Source organism: Lepeophtheirus salmonis, chromosome 8, assembly GCF_016086655.4.
Source record: "Lepeophtheirus salmonis chromosome 8, UVic_Lsal_1.4, whole genome shotgun sequence".
Lineage (NCBI taxonomy): Eukaryota > Metazoa > Arthropoda > Copepoda > Siphonostomatoida > Caligidae > Lepeophtheirus > Lepeophtheirus salmonis.
Window position 1 is genome coordinate 2,989,104 of NC_052138.2, and position 26,550 is coordinate 3,015,653.

A 26,550-nucleotide genomic window follows, 5' to 3' on the forward strand; every position below is an offset into this window, starting at 1 on the left:
TTAAATTAGGTACAAGCAGGAGTTGAGCAATGTCATATAATTTCGTTCCTCTCACAAAAGATTTTAATTCTCTCTTCAAGTCAACAATTATCGTCTCGATATATCTATATCGAGCCCACATTTTCAGACAATTTTTAAAACTTAATAAATCAAGACATTTTACAGAGAGCCTGGAGTAAAAGATCACATAAACGTCCGTGTAAATTAATTGAGACTCAAATTCAATTACTTATAACTAGGAGTTGGGTGAAATTACATACAAATATCCGACGGTTCCAGTTAGTCACTCTGTCAAAATTTACTTGTGACAAAAACTTTTTTTTTTAATCAAGTCAACGACTATGGCTGATCAGCGAATGAGGTAGCTTCACTACTGCACGCCGGACTCCCCTTCGCTGATATCCTCAAGGCTACTAGAGCATACCTGGCTACTATTTTTGGAGTCCAGAAGCACCTACATGATGCCACGATATGAACACAAAGCCCAACAATGGTAGGCCAAAAACATAGGACTCAATTAGGTCAAAGAAGCTTTTCAAGCCAATCTCAGGATGTACATGTCTAACTCTTTATGTATTATATTTAATGGAGTCGACGTTGTGTTGTGCTTCGTCTCCTACTAAAAGAAAACTATTTCATTGATTAGAGTTCTTCAGTATCCTTGATGTATATAACGCAGAAACCAGTCATCTCAATCATATTTCTAAGTTGGACTCAATGATATATGATTTATATGTGTAACTATATAACCTGGACACTTCAAACTTACGCCTGATTTCTTTACTTATTGTGAGTCTCTTGACATTGGAAAACGAGTGGAAGATGACTCAAGACTCTGTAAAACAATGTGCTTCTCTTTTCTCGATATTTTGGCCAGCAAAACATATCCTATTTTGTTTTTACATCAAAAAGAAGAAGATGGTTGAGGATGACCCTCCCGGGTTGAGGATAATGGCAAGAACTGCCAGGATTGAAGAGAATCGTTTTTGGATATACGGTATAGTGGGTATTGAAAGTTTACTAATCATTATATTTTCAGGATTCTTTGTGACGTTGCTCTGTAAGGTACGAGCTAGGAGAGCTGTACATGAGTGAGTTGAATCCTAAAGGGACGTATATCGGGAAAGAAAGACGAGGTCGTCTTTTCCTCAAGGAAAATCAATTATTTATTCAATACAATATACTAGTTATCTACTGTAAATACTGTATACTAGAGACGACTATAATTGCACGAGATAATGATTCAGAAAATCGCTGAAATGATTTCTGAAATAACCAAACAGGTCTTGAACAAACAACTGAGAGCACAAACAGGAGAAAACTACACTATTGAAAAAAAAATTATTTCTGAGATGGGATCTTTTTCTGAAAACCTGAAAGTAAATCAGACGAGTCCGGTCGCTATACGCCAGAGAGATGGCACGTACGACCGTAACTATTATAAGACCCCTGGCGTGAACGCTCAGGGGGTGGTGACAGTTCCTACTGGTCACCAGAATCATAGAAGGAAAACATTGATTTGGAGATTGAGGTTACATATATGGATCCCTCTGGATTTAGGGATATGTTAAGATAAATATACATAGATGAGGTTGTATTGAGTCTTAAAAACGCGTGTTTTCTTTCATATTCTACTAAGAAATACAATTTCTTTGTTTTCAAGGAAGATTGCATTTTCTTCATGGATAATTCCCCTTCTCAGTACTCATGCTCCCCCCTTTTTTATCAGTCAAAATTGCATGGTCTCAAGTTTGGTAAAATGTGGCATTGGTAACTAATGATAAATTTTTCGCGAAACATCCGGGTATATGTTTATATCCTTTAATGGAAGTATCATTTATAGTGCAGATGTTGTCACACATCTAAATATGTTATTTCCTCATCCATTGGCTCGAATACCCAGGAGTAGCTCTACATATATCTTCTAAGGAATCATTGTATACTTCTACTAATAAGAACTGAGGAGCATGATGAAGAGAAATAATACTCAGATGAAAAAGCCAGTGAGAAACAAAGAGTTATCATCCTTCACTCATAACTGAAGCCGGGTTCTTTCAAAGTCTACTTTATTTCGTCTCTTTCATTGATTTGAGTCCTTTGATGGGTACATAACAAACAAAAAAAAAATGTCATTGAATCAATTTGTAAAGCTGAATTTTTGCTGTAATTCTAGAAACTTCAAGCTTTGCTTTCGATTCCCTTATTACTTAAGAGACTCTATATGTCATAGGAAAAAACGGTGGAAGACGATCCGAGAATTAGGAAGATAATGTGGTCCTCTTTTCTATATATATCTTCCTCAGTAAAGCATATTCAACTCTGATATTATAAGCAAAAATAGTCCATAGGAACTCTTACGGGTTGAAGTGATAATAAATTAATGTGATCTCACAGCTTCAGTTAAACTAAATTGGAAAATATGAAATTCGTTATACATATTTCAAAAGTTGGTTTAGTCAGAAACAGAGTTGCCACAGTTACTTGGAAAAAGTATTTTTCAAAGTAACCAAGTTAGACTTCAAATTACTTTATTTGTTTCATTTAGTAGCTGAGCACCCTTGCCTAAGGATTTTACTAGAATGTTTTCAATATATGTATAATAGTCCAAAAATTAAGATTATTGTTTTTTTATAAAATAAGAAAAAGTGGAAATGTAGTTGTACCGAAGTACAAAAATAAATGATGCTAGATAGCGATTGGAATAATCTTGCTTAAACTAATGCAATGATAAGGGGTCCGGGAGGGAGCTAGATTTCGACAACAGGCAATTAGAGGAAGGATAAATTTGGCGCAAAATCTACTGTTGAACAATCCCCATCGAATCTTGCAATAATTGAGAAATACTTTTGCGCCAAACTCCCAAATCCCAACCTTCTATTTATACAAAAGTTTGGACGTAATATCAGTGGTGGTGCTGATGAGATGCCTCCGTCTAATAAGACTCCTTCAAACTTTAAATTTGCTTCAACTCCTAATGTGGACGTATTTTAATAAATATGCTCAAAACTACCAATACTAATTTAAGGCAAAATTTAATGGAAGGAAATCTTTTTTAAAATCTTGATTTATCCATATAATATAGCAAAATTTATGAATAAATTATGATAAATATAAAAAAACACTCATTACTTTAAATTATTCGTATAAAACGGTATTTTTCTTTGAATACAAATTACTCAATTTTGATATTTTGGGTGCTCATTTTTCAAAAATTTAGCGCTCTTTTTTTGCTTATTTTGGCAAAAAAAAATGCTCAAAAATCCCAAGTCTAACATTAGGACAATTTTAATTGCTCAAAGAATGGCAATCTAATTAAGAGCACACGTATAGTTCCTTATAACAAAAATATTGATTAGATAAATAAAACCCTGAATTGAATCCTATTTAAAATTTAATTACAAACACAATTGGCCCATATAATGTCTTTTATCAAAAACATTTTTAATAAACTGTCAAGGAAGAAACGTATTCAGGATTCGATTTAAAGATTGAATTTTTTTACGTGTAATAATGAAATGAGTAATTAATTCATGAAACATTTAATATAATTTTTTTTTTTTAAATGTTGACGGGTAAGAATCGTTGTAGTTTGAATACTCTTGTTACAAATTTTAAAAAAAAAAGATAATATTGGGATAGGATTGAGTTTCAATCAGGATTTCAGTTTTTTTCAAAATTAAATATACTGAAATATAATCACCCAATAATTATACACTCTCATAGATACATACTGAACTAATAACAAAACAATTCAACATACATAATGCCTAGTTATTTATTCACTAGTATGTTTTTAAGTCCATATATCGACGATATAATTCATTAGAATCTACCTTATTCACATTGGAACATTGGATGGATTCATTCTGATGATGATTCACAGACCACAACTCTGGGAGAAATTTAGGTTCCATGGTTGAAAGAAAGTGCATTCTCCAGAGAATTTCAAGAGACTCTATTCCCTGCTCATCCGATGTAAAATGATCAAATACCAATTTTCCATGAGAGTAGTTTACGTCATGTTTAAAACTAAGTATATAAATATATATTAGTATAAGAAGTGGATCGGAAATTCTTGTAGACTACTTTGGCTTGAGTGAACATGCTTTTTTGAAGGAGGGAATCGGTGATTTCATCTGCATCAAAATAATCCAGGAGCGTACTTTCCAAAATGTTGACTCTATCCTGGGGAATTTTCCCGTTATTTCTGGATAAAGCCCTTGCGGCGGAAATAATACTTTTGACTTCCATTACGTCTAAACTCTTGCAAAAAGATGAGGTTATTCATTATACTCTTTTTTTGGGTCACTCCATGGCAAATATACCAAAAATCTCACCCGACCCTCTCAGATTTGGATGATTTATGAGACACAAGCTCAAATTCAAGAGTAGATTAAGTGTACCAAATTTCAGCACATGAATTTGAGTTGTTCATGAGATATTAATACTTGTCCTACTGCCTTTTTTAGTCAAAAATTGTCAACGTCACTTTAATGTCTTATTACTGAACCCTACTTTTTCTTGTATATTTCTTGATCCAAAGAGTTTACCTCTTGAACTTTGTTACTTGACGAGTTTGAAGTATGAGGATTCCAAAATTGAAATCAAAACAAGAGTATCTAAATTTGTTTACCTCAATTTCGATTTTTTTTTTTTTAAATCATAATTACACGAGCAAGAATCAAGAATAAAAAAAGGTGCCCAACTCTTAGGAATATGAAACTTTGTCAACATGATCTACATATGTTGGGGTATCACTGTGCAAAAAATCGTGTTGGATTTTTTATCATAGCTCCCAGGGATATATTACTTTTCTCCGGGAATTTGGTCAATTTTACGTACGTGTTTATATCTTATTTTATGACTAATATAGACTAACAAAAGAAAACAGAATTTTGACGTCGTTGAAAATTTCGGTCCCAAAAGGCACAATTTAAGTGCTGAAATTTTGACATATTCAATTTACTCATGAATTTGAGCTTGTGTTCCAAAAATCATCCAAATCTGAGAGGGTCGGGGGGACATTTTTTTTTTTTTTTGTTGTCGATTTGACATGGAATACACATATAAAATATGATTACCTCAGTTTCATTCAGTTGGGTACTTAAAGGAGCGTTGCAATGCTTTGAGAGTTTTCTACGCAGTTCCAGATCCTTGAGACCCCATGTTTTGTGGCAGAGAAAGCAGAGTAATAAGACATCGTGGGACTGATGATCCCTCATGTTCTCTAATAAAAGAAAGAGGCAATTATTTTTTAGAAATAATGAACAAACAAAGGAATCCCGGGAAGTGGAAAGGATCTGCGTACGTACGTGGAAAATGTTTTCTGTAGTCTCGAGGCACAATATACTTTTTGAGAACAAAGTCTTCCCTCCCACAAACGACGCAGCGATTTTCTTTGTCTTTGGTGTAGTACTCCCCATGAGTTCCTATGGGGCGCCCCTGGGGCTCGAATGAGAGACGGACCACCATGACTTTCTCTGTGGAGGATGAGTCATAGGTGCCCAATCCTTTGGAGACATACCAGGAAGCCTTCCTATTATCACATGTGCATAAGAGTTCTCCATCAGGAGCCAAGAGTCGCGCGTTATCGTAGAGGGGGCTCGAACGAATGAAAGCTCTCATACTCATGTCTATTTAGTATTTATTAATATATATAAAATAAGTAATATGATATGACTGATAATGGTTTTTTTTAAATAGCCGGCCTAGCCTAGAAAACTATAGACAAATCTAGGTAACTAGAACATTCTATATACCTTAGGCCGAATGAAGGGAAGGAGCTCTACACGCTCTAGTTACGCAGCCTGTTCAGACAAAAAACATCATTTTGGTAAACTCATATGAAGTTTGTACAACTATAAAGCCACATATTTGTTGTACTTGCAATTTTATATTAACATCACATGGTATTATAAGCACCTCTTTAATTTAGGGGTAATATTTGGAATCCCTAAAAAATGTTTGTCAGCAAAAAATGATGGTCTGACTTAAGCAATGAAACTCAAGCCTAGTTTTAGAAGTGTATCAAAAATAAATTATAGAATCTTATTTCCAAATTATAGAGTATTACAATGGAAAAAATAAGATATTTTTCTCTAATTATCCTACTTTTCTCGTCTCTGATCCATAAAAAAATAGAAAAATGATACAATTTTAGACATTTCCTAGGGAATTTAATTATATTCAAATATCACTTTGTATCATGGAATCCAAGTAGTATTCAATACAAGTGGTAAGACTTTTTTACTCATAAAGTCATTTGATGAAGTTACATAAAGATTTATTGCCAATTTGTGCATTTCATTTAGTAAAAATATCATCAACTTCAACTCCTTGTTACTTTTAACGCCAGTAAAAAACAACCCCATCTCTAGCCAAACTGGGGATCGATGTATGGTAAGACTGTTTTTCCTCTCCTTGATAATAATATGTTTATTCATTTTCTGCTGATGTATGACGTGACATCTCGATTTTTAGGGAGGTTAATAAATAGCTAGAAAAAAGTGGGAGTTCTTATTCAATCTGAGGAGCTAGCTCTGAATTTCTCCCCACCTCAGCTACGTGCTCTCTTACTGAGCACTCTCTTTTTCATTCTACTCTGCATATTAATTCTCAGAGACTCACTCAGGTTCTTCTTCCATCCATCATTCGCGGAGCCTCTTGAAATTGTTTCACCTGTCAACTCCTCTCCTAATACTACTAATTGAATTTACCATGGATAGCCCTGTTGAAGATCCGGCCGCTGAGTTCTTGGCTCAAGAAAAGGAGGCTCTTGGTGATATTATTGACGAATTTGAAATCACTGAAAAACCGGTGGACATGGAGGAGCCGGAGATTGAATTTGTGGAGTGTAAGGCTGATGTAGAGCCGAAGGAAGATCTCTTCAATACTCTGACTCCTCCCCCAACGAAGCCTGTTCCGGAGACCATTCGTAAATGGAAGGAAGAGAATGAGAAGCTTCTCGAGGAGAAGGATGCAAAGGAAGAGAAAATGAAGTTGGAGCTTCAGGCTCAGGCCAAAAAGGAATTAGAGGATTGGTGAGGGAGAGTTGTCCATCAGTAGTCCATTCCTGTTTTGGGTCTTGACTCCATAACCTTGTCCGCACCTTACACGAAATTCAATTCAATGATTCCAAACTTTAAATGATCAGTAAATAACTGAAAGAGATCCTCATTGTGAGTTTGTCTCTTATGGCAAATTCAGGGGATAATTATTACTGGGTATATGAAAGGAGTCCAAAAAATAAAATGAAGGCATTAAGAAAAGTTATTTGACATAGGTTTTCTTTTGATTTCAGTGATTCCACTATTTGTTATATATATTCGACAGTGACTGAGTAATCTTGAACTTTTCGATATAAATGACTACTTCATTTTTTCAGCTTCTTTCATTATATAGAATCACATAGATGGTTCATTTTAGGCTCATGAAATTTCCTCACACATTTAACTATGTGAGAAAATTTATAAAAATAAAATAATTTAATAAATGACAGAAATGTATACATAATAATATAGCTATTACTTGAGTTTTACTTATAAATTCCCTTCTCTCCTTATTATTACAGAGACATTTTCTTGTGTCTTCGAGATACAAGAAAAGGTCTCAGTAATAATTACTAATTAGTCAAGTGGATTGTGTCGGTAGTCATTATGAATTAATAAGATGTGATCTCCTTAGTCCACAGATTCACTCAGAGTCCCTCTTCTGAATAACATATAAGAGAGAAGGTCACAACTTACTCCACATAATGAGACAATTTACTTTTGTGATCCTCCACATTTTTAATTGTCCAAATATCTCGAAAAAGTTGAGATCATACCAAAGTTATTTCCTTATTATTAAAAGGTTGTAATCATTGAATTTGTACTTGGGTCTCCAATTTTTAGATTGTGCGGTCAAACTAATAGTGTATATATCTTTCAATTCCAATTGTATTTTAATCCCCTCTCTTAAACAGGTACAAAAATTACAATAAACAACTCACACTGACTCAGGAAAGCAACCGTGGATCAGAAAAGGATTTCGTGGCTGAAGTGAATGATATTACTCCAGGAACGGAATGGGAGCGTGTCTATAAATTGGTTGACTTTAACACTAAAAATAATAGGAATTCTAAGGATATGTCTCGTATGAGGCACATTCTACTTCAATTGAAGCAAACCGGAGTTAAAGTCTAATCCTCATCCTTTAAATTTTTTTCTAATGTTTTTTGTTTGTTTTTTTGCTTTTATCAAAGTATGTTGTGGAAAGTTCTTCTTAATTTTGTAATGATTGAAATATTATGTTCTAATAATAGAAGGATTTTTCATATTTGATGAGTTTTTCATTTGAAGATTCTAAGGTAGTTATTTTAATCTCACTGTATCATTAATGTAGTGGTTTATTAATTATCTCTTCCTTTCTTCGAATATTGAAGAAATTAGTATATCTGTGATAACTGAATATATTATAAAATTTGGCAGGTTATCGCTCTCATTGTAATTATTTCTATAATTTTTCAAGTTAATATATTGATTGCATCCTACTTCTGAGTCTTAATGTAAACTGATAGCATTTTAAATATATATATACATAAATTAATATACTAATATATTTTTTCCTCTTGTAATCTGACATTGTCTAATCATTAAAGAGTATTTGATCATTGCTTTCGCAAAGCAGGTATGAACTTTTCATTTATCATTCTGACAATGAAAGACACGGACACAGCAGTTCAATTAAACAAAATCCAGGATGAAATTACTAAAGATCTTTTGCGAAGAATCCGTGAAGCAAAAGAAGAACAAAAGAGTTTGAAACGGGAGCATAATGAGATCATTAGCGAAAAAGAGATCAAACTGAAGGAACTATGTAGTGAGCAGGATCTTTTAAGAGGGAGGAAGGCAAGGTTAACCTCTTAGAGGAGGAGAGAACCAAGTTGACTTCTTTGAGGTCCAAGATGGAATCTGATAACTTAGTCAATGAAAAAAAACTGGATGAAAACCTTTTGAAACTACGTGATTATTATGCCGAAAGACAGGGATTGAGAGATGAGTTTAACGCATTGCTTCATAAACAAATTGGTTATGAGGCAAGAAGAGTGCAAATTGCTGGGGATCTATCTTGTGAAAAAGAAGCTAAAAATAAATTGGAATCGGATATTAAAGCAATTATTGAGAATAAAAAAGTCCAAGACTTATATTTGGATAGTTTAACAAGTATTTTGACCTTTATTAATATTATTATTTCCTTCTTGAGTTTACAACTAAATTCATTTTTACCCCTCAGTAAGAATGGAACATCTTAATCAAACTATGATGGAGTACAGTAGCCAGTGCGGGGCAATGGTGTCACATTCAAAAGAAATAGAGAGTTTGATTCGTAATGCAGAACAAGATATTAGTCAAATTACAACTGATAAAAGAAAAATTATGCAAGCTTGGAATTTGGCTATTATCAACATCGGAAAAAGGGATGAAACCATTGCTGGATTCAATGAAGCATTGGACGAAAAACATATTTTAATTAAAAGTACAATTGCATCTACAGAGAAGGCAAAATCGGAGGTTATATCAATTCAAAATAGACATGAATATTTCACAGCAGTGCAAATGCGTCATATAAAGAGAAAGGACTGTTTTGAAAGTTGCTTGTATTCCGTCAAGTCGAGAATTAAGGAATCACACTTAGAATTAGCTAATGTTACGAAAGTGAAGGAACGAACATTGGCTTCGTATTATAACACATCTAAGGAACTCCAAGAAATTGAAAGGAATAACGAAAATATTCTTAATGAGATTCAGAACTTAGAAAATGCTAGACGCCTTCTTATGGATGAGATTTTTGAAATTATTAATGTTGAATCAAAATCTAAAAAAAGTACACGGCATATTAAATCAATTATAAACGAATTAAGACACAAATCTCAAGATTTAGAAAGTACTCTTTCTCAGCTTCGGAGAGCCATTCACACCATATTTCAAGATATTATAAACAAGGCATGCAACGTAAAATCTGATTATTGTGAGAAGGATAAGCTACACCAATCAATTCAAGAGCTTGATATTCAACGCAGGGAAATGGAATTAAAGGCAAGGAAACTTCAAGGTACCTCGGATAAGAATCGGAACATTTACGAAATGCGTTGTGTCACTAAACAAGAGTTGAATGAGCGTAGAGATGATCCTTTGGAAGATGATGTGATTCATGCCATAAGAGAGGAAATCAAAGAGATTGAGGTGTATAATGGTAATGCCAAAACCCAATGGTTGAAATGTCAAACCCAATATATATCTAAATTGACTGAGAGAGATGAAATGTCAAACCATTTGAATGATGTAATGAAGAAAGTTATTATTCTGAGGGAAAAGCGTCGTAAGATGGATTTAAAACTAAATTACTTGGAGAGTAAAATTGTGGAAGTAAACAAGAAAATAGGTATGACAGATCGTCAGACACAGCGCTTGAACAAAATACTTTTCGAAGAAAAAATTCGTATCGATAACCTTAAGCAAAGTGGAGAGAGTCATCGATCTCTGGAAGCACAAAAAATATATACCCTATCCCAAGAAATAGATGCCATCAGTAATTCAATTCATAAATCAGAGTCTGAATTAGATAAGGCAAAGTTAGAATTGATGAACGCAGAGAATGAATTATTTGAATGGGAAGAGCGATTAAAGGCTTGTAAGGAGACCTTTGTGATGAACGAAGAGAAGAATGAAGAAATGGAACAAGTCAAAGCAAAAATTCACAGACTAACTCTGAATTCTGAGACTCTGGGTAAGAAAATAAATGAGACTTTGTCTCTCATAAAAGAATCAATGGACAAAAGAGGTAACATGGTCGATAGACTACAAATGGTTCAAAAGCAACATACGGCCTCTTATCATTCTAACAAAAGGAAGGTATTAAAGACATTGGAGGGCAAGAAGTTGAATGAGCTCAAAATTCGTTATAGAAAATTATTGAAGCTGTATAGTTCTGAGACTAAGAAGCTCAATATTCTTAAGGAACAGAGTACTGGAATGAGCGATGAACTATCATTGAATATTCATCACCTTAGGAAGATAGATGAAAACATCAAGGAGTTGACAAATAAAATAGCTCGAACAGAAAAAGCCAAAGATTCGAAACTCCGTGAGTCAGTCTACTGCCAAAACAAGATCAAGTGGTTCCAGGCTCTAGAAGAGGGGAAATACAGGATTTACACTCCAGCAAATGTTGAGGAAGAGACAATAAAAGATATTTTAGAGAGGGTCAAAGAGGAGAATCTTCAATTGAGGGAAAGTCTATTGGAGTTGACTCGGTCCTTCCTCAATTCCATGAGGATATAACTCATTTAGCAAACACTTTGGAGTAAAAAGAACACAGCCTTGAAAAGCAGTTAGAATTATATTAGTTAACTTATATTTTGATAAAATACATAATAAATATTTAAGATTTAATATTCTTCCTTTTTATACTGGGGTCTAAGTCTGTAGTGAGTGTGTTCTTCTTTTGTGGTTAGTAAGCTTATCGCGCATTTGATTAGTAAATTGGACCTTTTGATAAAATTAAAAGCGTATAGATAACGATGAGTAACATTACATTTATAAAAAGATTTATTTATAGTATTCATCAGAAGGGTATGTGGGATTCCAGTAATTTAATTTCTTATTTCTAAAAAAAAGTTAAAAAAAAAACATTCATAAAAAAGTGCAAGATCTCAGGATAACAAAAAGTGATAAAAACGATTTGACGACTATATTACTTTAACAAAGTGATCACTGATAGTGTAAGAAAGAGAAGAAAAAGCATGTAGGTATTTGATACAAAGTTGAGTATAATTAATAATTATAGAGAATAATAAGGAACCAGAGCTGATAAAACACAGTTCACATCAAGTATATACGTTATACATACAAGTTCCATCGAAAAGTAATTTATATAATCGATTGAATATTCGCATAATAATATGTTGCATGAATCCACAATATCATTGCTTATCTTATCCTTCAGAAGCTCTTCCTATGAACATTTTTACAATGAAGACGCATCCAATCACGCAGCAACAGCAGACCATACTCATAATGACAATGATGGAAATGATGAGACCTCCGAGCCCGCCTCCACCACCGCCACCGAAACCACCACTCCTTTTAAGACAATGTAAATCGTCGTCATTCCATAGAAAATTATTTCTACATTCACACTTTCCCTTGATGCTGGCTACATCACCTCCAAACCACAAATTACTGGGGGAGAAGTCTAATTTATAGTCATCACATTCCAAAGAAGGGTCTATCCATACACAATCGTTATTGTTGCGACACAAGAAACCATCTTGTTGCCGCCATCTGTTCCAGTCATTAAATCCATAGCCCATATTATTACTATGACCGAAATTACTAAAACGGCTCGTTAATTGTCCGACTTTGTAGCCTCCATAAGCTACAGCACCAATCACAGCAGCTTTTTTCAGGGTTTTTAACTTGGAGCCCTTTTTCTTTTTACCAAATCCTTCGTTGGATGTCTTCTTCTTACCAAAGAAACTTCCCAGGATGCCCTTCTTTCCTCCAGAGGAAGAATCAGAGCCTGTTTTTTTACTTCCAAAGAGACTTCCTAGGCCTCCTTTCTTCCCAGAGCCTGTATTCGAATTGGACCTACCAAAGTAAGGGATGAAATAATTAATAGGACAGGGAATTCAGGTAATGTACACTCACCCCCCAGAGTTCCATCCTCCAGCACTTCCACGACTGGAAGATCCACCCGTACTCCATCCCCCTCCTCCAATATTACCCCTGTTTTGGGAAGAAGTGCCCCATCCACCCCCGCTACTACTACTACTACTCCCGCCACTGGACCATCCACCCCCGCCAATGCTTCCCCTAGACGAAGAGCTCCACTAGACTTCCGTCCAATCCCAGTCTGGAGGAAGCAGAGAACCAAAATAAGGACCAAAGATAACTTTGTCATATCTGCGGGATCCACTGATCACTAATCAAGCCCAGCCACAGAGTTGCTAAGTAACTCCACTTATTCACAAAGTGTGTCAAAAGAGTCTGATAATAATTGATAAATATTATATTGCGTAGCAAGCCCAAAGAATCCACCGTCTACCTAGTCGTTCAAAAAGACCATTCGTTACTTCTATCGATTTTATATACAATATTATAATTCATTATACATAGATAGTCAAACTACTCAAGTCAATACTATTAAGCAATAACCATCAAGTATTAAAGCATCCAGATAATTGCTCCTTGGTTACAATAAGAAGAGGGAAAGGTTATTAATTATTATTCACTATTGTCCATGTTGTACATATATGACGTCATGTGGTGGCAGTACAAAACTAGCTATATCATGTACGTAAATGCTCCGATCACAGTTCGTCTTGCCTCACGTAATTTGAGAGAGTCAGAAAGGATGTACACCGGGGTACGTCATACATATCAGAATGCGTAATTCCATAGTTATGGAGAAGATAAGATGTTATTTACATATATAATTATATTGTTGCATGGAATCGATGATATACCTAAGGTATAAACAAGAGGAGGGCCTACATGTCCAAATACCTTTCTTCTTACCCGAGGGCTTGAAAGCTTTTTTTTTTTAGCTACTTGGTCTAGACGTACCATACGCTATGTAATATAGCTCAAATTTTGCAAGAGTTTGATTCATAATTAATGATAAATAAAAGTTCCTCAAGTTTATAGTGGAAACATTTTCATACGACCCACAGACTCTCCTTTCTTTATTACTAATGTCTGGGAAATGTTTAACTAATGACTCTGAAGTGATTAAAGGGGAGGAAAAATAAAGAAAAATATATATAATCATCTTTCATTACAAGATACTAAAAGCGTATTTTGCAAATAATAATCTTGATAAAATATTAAGCTCCAAACAAATTACAAAATTTTTATATTGTAATTTGTAAGTACTCTACATAGAGGCGCCGCAGGGGAGAGGAGTTGTAGCTATAATGATAGATTTTCGAAATTTTTCTATAAAAAAAATCATTTTTTATGAACAACTCTTGGATTTTTGAATTTTTTATCCCAAAAATTTAATATTTGAAATTTTTTTCCCTCAAAATTTAATTGTCTGTGAATAGATATTCTTTTTAAAATTTCTCTCCGAAAAATGTAATACTTAAAATTTAATTTTGAAAACCTTGTTATAAAAAAAATCATTTTTTAAGAACAACTCTGAAGTTTTGAATTTCTTTCCAAAAATTAAATATATTGTGAATAGCTATGAATTTTTGGAATTTTTGAAATTTATTGTCTGTGAACAGCTATAGATAATGGAAATTTTTCTTCGATAAATTAAATAACATAATTTTTATAATAATTAGAATAAATAATAATTTTTTCAAAAAAATTTATATTTTGAAATTTAATTTTAAAAATTTTATTCAGCAACAAATCATTTTTTATGAAAAGCTCTGGAATTTTGAAACTTTTTTCCAAAAAAAATAATTTTTATAAATTAATGTGGATTTTTGAAATTTTTTTATCCAAAATATTTATTATTTGAATTTTTTTTCCTAAAAATTTTATTTTCTCTGAATAACTACAGACATTTTTGAAATTTTCCTCGAAAAATTTAATATTTGAAATTTAATTTCAGAAACTTTTTTACAAGAAAAAGAACATTTGAAATTTTTTTCCCAATAACTTAATCTTTCAATTATTTGTGTAGAAAGATTTAATTTTTCAAATTTTTCGCCAAAAATTGTAATTTTAGAATTTTTGTTTCAAAAAAATTTTAAAACACAAGCCCTACTACAATAAAAAGCTCCAAGGTGTCCACGTGACATATTTCCATCCATATGTCGTGTACAAGTTATAACTTTTTTAAGCAAATTGTACAAGTTGAAATGCCCAAAAAATGAGATGAGGATGTCATAAGGATAATGGAATAGATTTTCCATATATAAATAACATATGACTTATTCAGTTGCAAGTAATAAAAAGTTTAAATTCAGTTCAGAACCTCCTACTTGATCTAACAAATTTGAATGTAGCAAAGAGTATGATTTTAAAATTAGCGTGTCATGATAAAAAGAAAAGATTACAAGAGGTGTTCAGAACCTCCTACTTTTTTTTTTGGGGGTCTCGAACTTCTGAAAAATATACATATAAATATATTACATACACCGAGTGGTCCATTAAAATCTGAATAATTTGAATTTAAACTTCAACAAGATATAATTTATTAATTAACAATAGAATTTCAACTAAATGAATACTATAGTATGAATGGATGGAGTTATTTCATTGCTGGTGTCAGAAGTGGCCTCTCAATCCTCATAAGGCTCGTTCTACACCCTTTTTTGATAGCTCTCCGGACAGTCTCGTTTGAAATCCCGAGACTCTTGCATGGGCCCTGATGGACTTGAAGGGATCGGCCTGGGATGTTTTTTTAACTCCTTCGGGTCTAATTTGGCTTTTTCAACAGAGCCCTTCTTCCTGTCCGACGTTCTTAAATTGTTGAGAGCATAGACAGTAGTCCTGGAGGTGATCTTATTTCAATGGACAACCCAGAACCTGCGATTCATATTATTTGAATCTCTGTCTATATTAGTTAAACAAAGTTAAGTATATTTGTATGTATGCTTTCCGTAAATTCATTTTTGAGTGTAGCTTAGGACTGTGTAGTAGTGATTTGTCGTTCGCGAACGAAACGGCTCTTTAAAGGGAACGACGGGAGCCCAAATGATGATGAACGGATTTTTTTTTAACTGTTTACTTTAATTTTTTCCGTCAGGATGTAATTTAAAAACTACTACTTCGAGTAGTGTTGGATTGGTCCCTGCTCAGTTTTCTTTTGATTGGTCTAACCTTTTTACCATTCAACGGACATAAGGACCAGTTAGTCTCTCCTTCAATCCTATGGTTCTAGTTATCTTTTTATTTGATCCTGATGAGGTCCAACCAGTCATGAGAACAAAGAATCCGGCTTCGGTTATGGTGCTGGGTGTCATCAGTATGGAGCAATATGTTATGCTCCCCCACCACCATCACTTCTTCCAAAAGGACCAGAAGGTTAACAAGGAGGTCTACAAGAACGTGGTCATCCTATGGGGATGAATGAGGCCCCTGATGGGAACCCATATATATTTCAGCAATACTCAGCACCTGTTCATAAGGGCAACATTGTCCAAGAGTTCTTAGGACAAAATGTGCCGGTTTTTTCGCCCCGTTCTTTGGCCAGCCAACAGCCTGGACCTAAATCCCTGTAATTTTTACCTGTGGAGCATGGTGGAGATGATCGCTTGGAAGAATGACCATGCCACAGTTGTGGTTTGAAGGCCTCCTTCATCATAACAATGAAGGACCTGGATTACCAAGCGGTAGCAAGGGCATACCAGGCATTCAGGCGCTGTGTACAGATCGTGATCGAGAACGAAGGCGTTCAATATAAATAATTATTTTATATTAAAAATGGCATTCAAATGAATACAAAATAATCTTTCTATCTCCTATACAGGTCACATAATTAGCCGTTAAAGTTATTCCGGATTTACTTTGTCCACCCTGTATACATATATATATATATTACTTATGGACGTACATATAACAAGCGTTGCACATATTTCATTAGATTCCCTACAACAAAGAATTAGGCCAAATATTACTTACAATTAAATGTGAACATCCCACATATTCTAAGGTAGGTGTTACACATTGTGATTGATTCAAATTATGTACGATATTCCTTCTATTATTACAAGTATTTCTCATATAACAATCTTTTTGTCTATATTATTCAAACGCAAAAACAAGTGAAGAAAGAGATAGCCCTAAAATATATTTAATAAATAATTAATAATAGACGTTCTACTATTCTAAATGGAAGGTAAATAATACTCCATAGAGCATTTTCATTGACGTCCTTAACTGCATTATAATTGAAGGAGACGCATTTATGGGAGATCAAAGATGATATTTGACTATGAGAATGTAGAAACTTTCAATATACCTTGATAAAACTCCTTCAAATGGCTTGAAGAATAAAAAAGATTCAATGCCAACATTGAATACTACTTGATGGCAATGCTGCACAGTGATATTTGAAGTAATTTGTGCTAAATATCCGTAAAAATGGCAGGATATCTATAAAAAAGGTGATCGACTTAAAGAAAGAAAGTAAAATAGATGGAAAAAAATATTTTATTTTTTCCAATATAATAGTTAGTTTTTACTACAACCAAAAATAATATTCCATACCAATGTAATAACATATTTTTAATAGATATTGAATGAGATAATATTTATAATCTATGGATTTTGGTCAATGGTTAGTGAGGAAAATCCGGTGTGGAAAGACATGTTAAAAAAGAAAAGAAACGGAAAATCGACTTGGTAACCCTGACAATTTGAAGAATATTTTGGAGGAGAGAAAGAATAATGCTCATGACGTTTCATTAGACAGCTTCAATCAGCTGTGACAAAGAAGGAAGGAGAAAATGATATAAACAAGGACATTTGTAAGAATGACTCCAATATCGATCCCCATTCTACTCTGAGTTCAACAAGGGCTGACAATTATAACTCCGCAACAAATCCTCAGGGCTACTCTCAGTCTTTTATGATCACACACGAATGTTCAATCAGGTTTTGAATGTAATTGAATCTATTTAGGAAAGGATGTTCACTATTCAATAATTGAATAATAATGACAGCCGTTAAGGAAACAAACATAATTCTTCCGATACCAATTCAAAAAAAAAAAATCGGCACGGGGAGCATTATAATATGGCGCTTTTATAATATACTAGAGTAGATTGACCAGGGACATTAATAAATTGAAATTAGTTGAGAATTCTTCTGCAATAATATAAAACAAAAAATAAAGACATAAAACATTTTAAGAAGTATTTTCGCTGCATGTTGGTGTTGGTAGGTATCGTTCCAGTCTTTTTTATAATAAGAAGTTTGCTCGCATTGCCTTGGATATTTTAATTCTGAACCCTTCTGTTTTTTAAAAGAGATTATAAGGTTTAGAGAAGAAAAAAATATTCATGTCGTGATCTTTATTGTACCACGCAACCTTTCCTCAAAAAAGAAACAGAAAAAGGCCCGAAATCATCAAGTAGTTAGACGAATAAGTCAATCAAGTTCACGCCTTCTCCTCGTGCTTTTTTGCCCTTAGAAAAAGGTCTACTCCAAGGTATATATACCTTGGACATTGTAAAATAGCCAATGGCCAATGGTGAAAATCAGTGCAGAATGAGCATTTAAAAAAAAGCAACCACAAATCAACATGGCAACCTTAACAATTGGAAGAATATTTTGGAGGAGAGAAAGAATAATGCTCATGATATTTCCTTAGATCCGCTACAATCAGCTGTGACAAGGGAGGAAGGAGAAAAGGATATAGACAAGGACATTTGGAAGAATTACTCCGATGTTTATCCCCAATTCTACCCTGAGTCCAACAAGGACTTACAATAATAACTCCTCAACAAATCCTCAGGGTTACGCTCCCTTCTCAAATGTTCAATCAGGTTTGATATATAATTTAATGTAATAGAAGGGGATGTTCACTACTTAGGAATTAAATAATAGTGACAACTGTTAAGGAAAAGAATGTTCAATCTCAGACGACCAATTCCCAGGATTAATAGAAATACAAGGTTAGACCATCATGTAATCGGGCTTGCAAGAATGTTCAATCTGATGTATTGGTCCGAGTGCTGGGCAAAACAGGCAGGTTGTGGCAAAACACGCAAGCACTCTTATTCTATGACGTCACTATTGCTAGAATTTTCCATTTAATGTATCGTACCGGCTGTTGGGCATGAAAAACAGATTTTGACAAAATAAGCAACCCCTCATCTACTATGACGTCAATATTAAAACCGTGGTGGAAGTCAAACATCATTTGTACACGCATTATGGTATAACCTTGTATTCCTATTAACCTTGGTTTGGCCGTTATTCTATGTCTCACACACCCACACAGACATTCGGATTTAATATGTGGATACCTATGAGTTATTATGAATTTAAAAAAGAAATTGTATTATTTTACTTCAAATTACACTCCAACATAAATGCATGAAAAATTTGTTTAGATGAGAAATTCATCTTGAATTTTCTTGAAAAACTGCCAAATCAAAATGTGCGAAGAAATTGCAAAAACTATTTTTCATAAATTATGCAAAATAGTAGTTGATTGTATTTATTGTCATTGTAAATAGGAACACAAATCTACATAAAAATAGTTTTTTCGTACTTGGAAAAACAAAAAAAGTTATGGCGAATAATGTTGTAAGAAAAATAATCCTTGGTAACTGATTCATTTTTGCGAATATTGCAAAAATTAGTAAATAAAATGTTCCAAAAATACAAAATACTATATGTTTAGTTAGAGTTTAAAATTTCATGTCTAAAATGCATCGTTTTGTGGCATTTCTTCATATAAATTGAAAATTAACGTTTGATGAATAAAAGAGAATATAATTCAGAAAATGACAGATATTTCAGTTAAACATACATTTTTACATGTTATAATTATATGCAAACGAATCTCCAGACAAATTTCTACAAGCTTTCCTTTATCTACGAATCCAATATTCCATTCGAATTCCAATTTTTACACCTAAAAAAAAAAAACCCAAAAAAACCCAAACTTCAATTTTCACAGATTTCTTTTTTCCCATAACTTTTTTGGTTTTGAATAAATTATGAAAGCGTACTTGTTCGTATATTTATATTTTGAGCCGCCAGTCCCTTTTTGATTTTTAACTCAACCCGCTATCTAGGCTCCTTGAGCTCCACCAAACATTTTTTGTGTTTAGGGTTTAGAATAAGCCCCTCTTATATGCCCCTCCCAAAAATTGGCACTCCTTCTTAGCCAGACCAGGTTGAAAAGAGGCGCCCATGCAAAATTTCAGTCTCCAAGATCCAATGGGGTGGGCAACCATAAAGGACACACGCACAACCTCTATATTACATACATATATACAGATAATAAAACAAAGGAATTGATCAATGACATTTTCATACACAGTAAGTAGTGATGGATCCAAGGAGTGGCCCTTATTGGTCTATTTGGTGACTACAATAACTGAAATGACGTAGTTCCTAACTAAGTTATTTCAGTTGTCCAACATAAGCTCCTTCAAATGAATTTTAAAGTTGAATGTATGCGGGTAGAGAAGGACTATATATAAAATTAAAAGTAATCAATCTAGCAAGACTGATTTTCAAATTCTTGCACCAGATATGTTGCATATTTTTCGACTTCTGAGTCTCTCTGGTTGATCAAAAGAATATTTCAATACATCTGAGGGAAACCATTGTCTTTTATCCATGTAGTGGCAAAATTGTATCATACTATATTGAATGATAATAGTCTTAATGTCAACTGCAAGATAAATGATTTCGTATGCGTTGTTATGTTTTCTTTAACAATGTTTTGATCAAGTGTTCAAATAGACTAAACAAACAAATATTCATGAAAGTGGTAACGATTGCGGGTGGTAAAGGGTTTTAATTTTTTCTAACGAAAAATTGCAATTACTCCGTTCATATCCAACTAGCTACGGGAATTTTTGCCTCATTGCATTGTTCATCTAAAATTTTATAATAGTTATTACATAAAAAATACAAAACTATGAGTTTTTGTTAACATACCTACTACATTGACTTGCAATGTAGGAGGAACTTCATTCGTTATTTACTAACGAGTCGTTCATTTAAGCCTTCTTCTTTCTCATTTTGATGTAAAGGCTGAGAGATGTAGTGACAATTGGTATTAAGGATTTTCTTTTCCTAAGCTGTGGTCATTATAATTTACTCCTGAGTAGTGAACTTCCTTTGCTAATACATTCAATTATATATAAAACCAGATTGCACATTTGAGTGTGCTTATAAATGAGAGAGAGTAGCCCTTAGGATTTGTTTCAGAGTTATAATTGTATGCCTTAGTTGGACTCCGAGTAGAATTGGGGATCCACATTAGATTAATTCGTGCCAATGACCTTCTGGATTTCCTTCCCCTCCTCTCTTGTCACAGCTGATTGTAGCTAATCTAATGAAGCCTCTTGACAGCTAAGCTGCTCTCCTTCAAGACATTCTTCAAATTGTTTGGATTACTATGTTGATTTTAGCATTTCTTCCCCTTTTAACATGCCCAAAATATATACGATTTTGTATTACTATACGAGTATATATTCTCCAATACAGTGATCATTGACCATTTTGAAGATATCTACCAACAAACAAGAAAAGGAATCAACCAATCAAGTATGAAAATCCTGTATGATTCGAAATGAGGATAAAAATTATATTTTTAAATATCAACAATTGCTCCATTAAGACATACATTATTGCTATGTTTTTACGACTCTAAAAGACCAGATAGTGTATTATTATTAGTTTTAAAATGAAATTTTTATTCATGGTCATTGGTCAAACTCTGTCGTCGGGAGAATTGTCTCAAGAATATCCATAGGAAATCCCACACAGGAAGCTATTTCCCGTATGCTCTATCAAGGAGTCACATAATATGTCATTTATATTCTTGGAATTGGATAAGGCAAGTGCAAGTTTTTTTTATGTAAGTAAGCTAAAGACAGGGAAGAGTACGAATCAAGTATGAATTATAGATGTGTCATTCCAAGCCCCATCAATCACTCAAAAACAGCCCCATGTTCTATTTTTTTCAAATTTGCCACATATTTTAATATTAGTTAAAAATTCAAAGATCCAAAATTTCGGCCTTTTTTAAATCGATGTATAATGAATATTTTAGAAGATATCGATCTACTTTAAAACCATTTAATAGATAATTGTTTTTTCTTTTGTTTTATTTTACTGTAAAAACTAAAGGACTCAAGGGAATGAGGACAATCAGTAGCACGGCGTTACCTCGCTAACACAAAAATACCCTATGTATTTTGTTGTGAGCTGTCCATTTCCTCATCTCCCTTGATACGTCATAAATTTTAATATTATGTAATTTATTTTAAAAATGGTGAAGAAATAATATGACAGGGATAGTCTGTGAGTATTTAAGAGATTTAAATTGAATTTGGTATGATTGACCTATTTGGCTAACTACCAGATGATTTCGGGCCTTTTTCGGTTTCTTTTGAGGAAAGGTTGTATGAACCTCTAAAAATAACGACGTGGTAGAAGAAAAACCTGATATTTCTTTTTCTTTGCTGATTGGCTTAAAATTGTCGGCTGCCATCAGGTTTATTTTAAAGATCTTGAAGGCAATTTATGTACTACTTTGTGAGCTTAATTGAATTATTTCTGATAATTAAGCAGTACTTATTAATTGGAATATGTTTTTCGTAATGGTAACGTGCAAGGGCAGTGTATTATAAGAATATAATGTCTTGACTTGATTTTGTGGCTACTTTTCAAAAATATCCGATCCAACACTAATATTTTTGCAATGTAATGGAAACAAGATCTTATTTGGTTTAATTAACCATCGACATTTGTAAGAAAAATTCAAAGGACCAGTACCTAAGAGCTACAGTCTCAAGAATATGTCCTAAGGACCAACAGTCTGAAGAACCGATAGCACTTGTCCTAACACTGGACTGGACCGTATAAATAAAGACTGACACAACATTAGTAAATAGTGGTCCATTAAAATCTGAATATTTTGAATTTTAAACTTCAACAAGATATATAATTTATTAATTAACAATCGAATTTCAACCAAATTAATACAATAAATAGATGTGCGCATAGCTATCTTAATAATTAATGTAGCTGTCCTTAGTGGCAATGATGGCTTCCAGGCGTCGACAGAAGGTCTAGCTGCAGATGTAGTCCTCTGTCATGGCGTCCCAGTGCTGACTGACAGTGGATTTGAGAGCCTTGGTGTTTGCATTAAGGACACTTCAGGATTTCCCTGATACGAGGGTCGTTTGAAAAGTTCGTGCAAGGTCTGAGAGATGGCACCACTTGCGAGGTTTGAGGTTATGTTTAGTTAGTAGCATCTCTTGAAAGAACAATCACTAACTTTGAGCCAGATCAGTCTATTTCTTTCTGTTTGGTATTCGTTTGAATCGAGGAAGTGGAGTAATTTTCAAAAATGGAGGAAAAGAATTTTGTGAGTTGATTAAACATTACTTTATGAAAGGCAAAACGCCTCAGGAGACTAAAAAGAAGCTTGATAAACATTATAAGGACTCTTTACATTCAATTAGAACAGTTTATAATTAGTTTCAAAATTTTCAGAGTGGCCATATGGGCACAAGTGACGATGAACGTTCTAGGCGCCCTGTTAAGGTTACTACTCCAGAAATCATTGATAAAATCCATGTTATGTTGTGTAAAATTGCTAGTGCTGTGGGCATCTCGATGAACGTGTACATAATATTTTGCAACAACATTTGAACTTGACAAAGCTATCTGCAAGATGGGTGCCGCGATTTCTCACGCTTGATCAAAAACGAAATCATGTGAAGTGTTGCAAGGCCGGTTTGAAGCTGTTCCAGAATAATCTATAGGACATTAAGCGTCGTTTAGTCAGTACTGATGAAACATGGATCATTACCCTTACTCCTGAAACCAAACAACTAAATCTAAACAATGGGTTATCAGAGGGGAATCTGCGCAAAAAAGACAAGACTGCTCCTTCGTCTGGAAAGATTATAGAGACTGTCTTTTGGGATTTTTAAGGAATAATCCTCATCGACTATCTGGGAAAGGGTAAAACTATTATAAGTGTTTATTATTCGTCGTTATTGGACCGTTTGAAAACGGAGCTGCAAGAAAAACGCCCACGATTGCCCTACAAAAAAGGTCCTTTTCCATCACGACAATGTAGTAAATGTCACCTCAGCAGCTGGGGTCTCAAATGTAGTGGAAAAAGGTTCCAACTCCTTTCACGTACTCCCCTATTCTCCAGACTGGCTAACTCCTACGACTATTTGTTCCCAAATTTGAAGAAATGGCTGGGGGGGAGATATTTTATTCAAACGAGGAGGTGATTGCAGAAATGAATAACTATTTTTCAGACTTGGACAAATCCTATTATTCGGAAGGGGGATCAAAAAACTAGAGCTGTGATGGGCAAAGTTTATATGATTAAAAAGAAAATATCTTGAAAAGTAGTTTTTATTTACGACCCTCAAATATATTAAAAAAAGTTATCCAGTTTGTGAAGGAGACCTTGCCACTTATTAGCTGGATACATTATTTTTCTGATGGATGTGGAGCACAAAATAAAAACTTGCAAAGTTATTTTATAAAGTAACTCTAATATATGACATATATATATGCATCTCGTGATTTTATGTACCTACATCTTCCTGTTCTGTCTTCAACTCTATAGAGATACCTTCAAAAATATTTTAAAAATGTAATGACATCATATTAGCTACATTCAAAAAGAATTCAACAAATCTTCCCTTCTGATTGAAGACCTAATATAGGATATGTTGCATAAAAACATACAACTAACTCTCAAATATCCATAATTGAAGATAAGCCTGACCACATATCAATAGTTATATTTATTGTTTTTTCCATATAAGTATATATAATATAATTGATAAATTATTAACCCATATTCGTATATCTCGTTCCTTCCTTCTCCTCGTGCTTTTTGCCCTTAGAAAAATGTCTACTCCAAGGTATATATACCTTGGAGTAGACATTAATCCCCTCCCCTCTTCCTATGTCAATATTACTAAATAGACAATGGCCAATGGTGAAAATCAGTGCAGAATGGGCATTTAAAAAAAAAAGCAACCACAAATCAACATGGCAACCTTAACAATTGGAAGAATATTTTGAGGAGAGAAAGAATAATGCTCATGATGTTTCCTTAGATCAGCTACAATCAGCTGTGACAAGGGAGGAAGGAGAAAAGGATATAGACAAGGACATTTGGAAGAATTACTCCGATGTTTATCCCCAATTCTACCCTGAGTCCAACAAGGACTTACAATAATAACTCCACAACAAATCCTCAGGGGTACACTCCCTTCTCAAATGTTCAATCAGGTTAGACCTATAATTTAATGTAAAGAAGGGGATGTTCACTTCTTAGGAATTAAATAATAATGACAACTGTTAAGGAAAAGAATGTTCAATCTCAGACGACCAATTCCCAGGATTAATAGAAATACAAGGTTAGACCATCATGTAATCGGGCTTGCAAGAATGTTCAATCTAATGTATTGGTCCGAGTGCTGGGCAAAACAGGCAGGTTGTGGCAAAACACGCAAGCACTCTTATTCTATGACGTCACTATTGCTAGAATTTTCCATTTAATGTATCGTACCGGCTGTTGGGCATGAAAAACAGATTTTGACAAAATAAGCAACCCCTCATCTACTATGACGTCAATATTAAAACCGTGGTGGAAGTCAAAAATCACTCGTACAGGCGTTATGGTATAGCTTTATATTTCTATTAACCTTGCTACAACGAACTTTCATCACTGATACTAATACACTGTCTATACTCACCTATATAGCTCGAGCTATAGGCAGTACTGCCTATTGAGAGTGATGAAAATTCAGTGTATTTTTCGCTGTTTTTTTTAATTCTTTGGAAAAAATTTCAAATTTAGAGTTATTTCCAAAAAAATTAATTTTTTGGAAAAAAATTTGTAAAATTTAAGTAAATTTCAAATTTTTTGATTTTTTTTTCTTTAAATATTTCATTTTCTAGTACATTTATTCATTTTATTTATGAAAATCATTTTTTCTAAAGGGATCACCACGAGCAGAAGTCCAATTCTTGAAACCAATTTCCTTTTACTTTTTCCAATAAATGGACTTATATTCCATCAATTTTGCGTTCGCTATTTTTCTGAGCTCTTCTAATGTCGCCGGCTAATTGCTGTTAACCAATTACTTGACGTAAACCTCAAAAGAATAATCTAAGGACGTTATATCGTACGACTGAGGTTGGCCAATCAACTGGTCCGTTTCTCGAAATAAAGTGCTATCCACATTTGCTTTTTGATTGTAACGTTTGCTGTGTGACAAGTGGCGCCGTCTTGTTGAAACCACATGTTTGCTAATCCATAACTTTCAATTTGGGCAAAAAATTGAAAATAATAATCAGTTATCATTGTGTAATAGCGATTTCTATTTACAGTAATGTGGCGATTATCATCATCAACGAAAAAATATGACCCAATAATCCCTCTAGCATGAAGTTCACACCGAACAGTAATTTTTTGGGATGCAATGATGTCTTGTGAAAAACTTGTGGATTGCTGCTTTACCAATAACGCATACTTTGCTTATTAACCAAGCCATTGAGCCAAAAATGAGCTTCATCATTGAAGATGATTTTGCGCTGAAAATGAGGATCAGTATTGAACGGCTATTTTGATAATAAATTTGGATAATTTGCAATCAATTGTATATAACTTCATGAGTAAATGCTTACTATTAAAGTTTCTAAATGTCAATGCATGAAAAGAAATATGGTGTCGTTTTTTCCCGAGCGGAAATTAAAATTGAAATGTCCCTAAAGAAAAACCCTTGATCTTTGAGTTTTTAACCAACTGCTTTGCCAGTGTGGCAACAAGGAACCACATAAAAACCTTTGCATTCACTTGACAGTAGTTCAA

The 26,550-nt window shown here is 33.7% G+C and overlaps 4 protein-coding genes and 2 long non-coding RNA genes across 7 annotated transcripts in view; 4 read left to right on the forward strand and 2 right to left on the reverse strand.

Annotated features, from left to right (window-relative positions):
- The window catches only part of LOC121123533 (exonuclease 3'-5' domain-containing protein 2-like), a 46,680-nt gene extending 40,964 nt beyond the window's left edge, over positions 1–5,716 (reverse strand). The window contains exons 1-4 of one of the 2 annotated variants that reach the window (XR_005866023.2): positions 5,313–5,716; positions 5,082–5,227; positions 4,087–4,256; positions 3,834–4,029 (exon numbers count right to left, since the gene is read on the reverse strand). Coding sequence is in view for 1 of the 2 variants with exons in the window: in XM_071890825.1 (XP_071746926.1) it covers positions 4,024–4,029; positions 4,087–4,263; positions 5,082–5,227; positions 5,313–5,631 (648 nt within the window). In the remaining variant the exon portion in view is untranslated. Of the gene's footprint in view, positions 1–3,833; positions 4,030–4,086; positions 4,264–5,081; positions 5,228–5,312 lie in introns of those variants that run through there. The other variant, XM_071890825.1, reaches the window with a different exon arrangement.
- Positions 5,717–6,553: 837 nt separating this feature from the next.
- LOC121123178 (clathrin light chain) lies at positions 6,554–8,614 on the forward strand. Its single transcript, XM_040718301.2, has 2 exons — positions 6,554–7,040; positions 7,964–8,614. The coding sequence occupies exons 1-2, from the start codon at positions 6,718–6,720 to the stop codon at positions 8,181–8,183; spliced, it is 543 nt and encodes a 180-aa protein (XP_040574235.1). The 5' UTR covers positions 6,554–6,717; the 3' UTR covers positions 8,184–8,614.
- A 258-nt stretch (positions 8,615–8,872) lies between these two features.
- On the forward strand, positions 8,873–11,460 carry LOC121122538 (coiled-coil domain-containing protein 40-like). Its single transcript, XM_040717556.1, has 2 exons — positions 8,873–9,203; positions 9,274–11,460. Exons 1-2 carry the CDS (start codon positions 8,945–8,947, stop codon positions 11,319–11,321), a joined length of 2,307 nt encoding a protein of 768 aa, XP_040573490.1. The 5' UTR covers positions 8,873–8,944; the 3' UTR covers positions 11,322–11,460.
- Positions 11,461–11,711: 251 nt separating this feature from the next.
- LOC121122866 (uncharacterized) lies at positions 11,712–12,942 on the reverse strand. Its single transcript, XM_040717935.2, has 3 exons — positions 12,913–12,942; positions 12,690–12,871; positions 11,712–12,629 (listed from the first exon to the last, which is right to left on the reverse strand). Exons 1-3 carry the CDS (start codon positions 12,940–12,942, stop codon positions 11,975–11,977), a joined length of 867 nt encoding a protein of 288 aa, XP_040573869.1. The 3' UTR covers positions 11,712–11,974.
- Positions 12,943–17,236: 4,294 nt separating this feature from the next.
- Positions 17,237–19,462, forward strand: LOC139906253 (uncharacterized). Its single transcript, XR_011781627.1, has 2 exons — positions 17,237–18,490; positions 18,566–19,462. It is a non-coding gene; the product is annotated as an uncharacterized lncRNA (long non-coding RNA).
- A 5,087-nt stretch (positions 19,463–24,549) lies between these two features.
- On the forward strand, positions 24,550–26,388 carry LOC121123306 (uncharacterized). The gene is made up of 2 exons (XR_011781629.1): positions 24,550–24,965; positions 25,040–26,388. It is a non-coding gene; the product is annotated as an uncharacterized lncRNA (long non-coding RNA).
- Positions 26,389–26,550: the final 162 nt, after the last annotated feature.

Excerpts from the sequence above, each read along its gene's own strand:
- LOC121122538 (XM_040717556.1), top strand. The coding sequence starts at position 8,945 with ATGGAATCTGATAACTTAGTCAATGAAAAAAAACTGGATGAAAACCTT. Across the intron at positions 9,204-9,273 it reads ATATTTGGATAGTTTAACAA|TAAGAATGGAACATCTTAAT; the intron begins GTATTTTGACCT and ends TTTACCCCTCAG.
- LOC121122866 (XM_040717935.2), bottom strand. The coding sequence starts at position 12,942 with ATGACAAAGTTATCTTTGGTCCTTATTTTG. Across the intron at positions 12,872-12,912 it reads TATCTTTGGTCCTTATTTTG|TGGAGCTCTTCGTCTAGGGG; the intron begins GTTCTCTGCTTC and ends ACGGAAGTCTAG. Across the intron at positions 12,630-12,689 it reads GGAGGATGGAACTCTGGGGG|GTCCAATTCGAATACAGGCT; the intron begins GTGAGTGTACAT and ends TTACTTTGGTAG.
- LOC121123178 (XM_040718301.2), top strand. The coding sequence starts at position 6,718 with ATGGATAGCCCTGTTGAAGATCCGGCCGCTGAGTTCTTGGCTCAAGAA. Across the intron at positions 7,041-7,963 it reads AAAAAGGAATTAGAGGATTG|GTACAAAAATTACAATAAAC; the intron begins GTGAGGGAGAGT and ends TCTCTTAAACAG.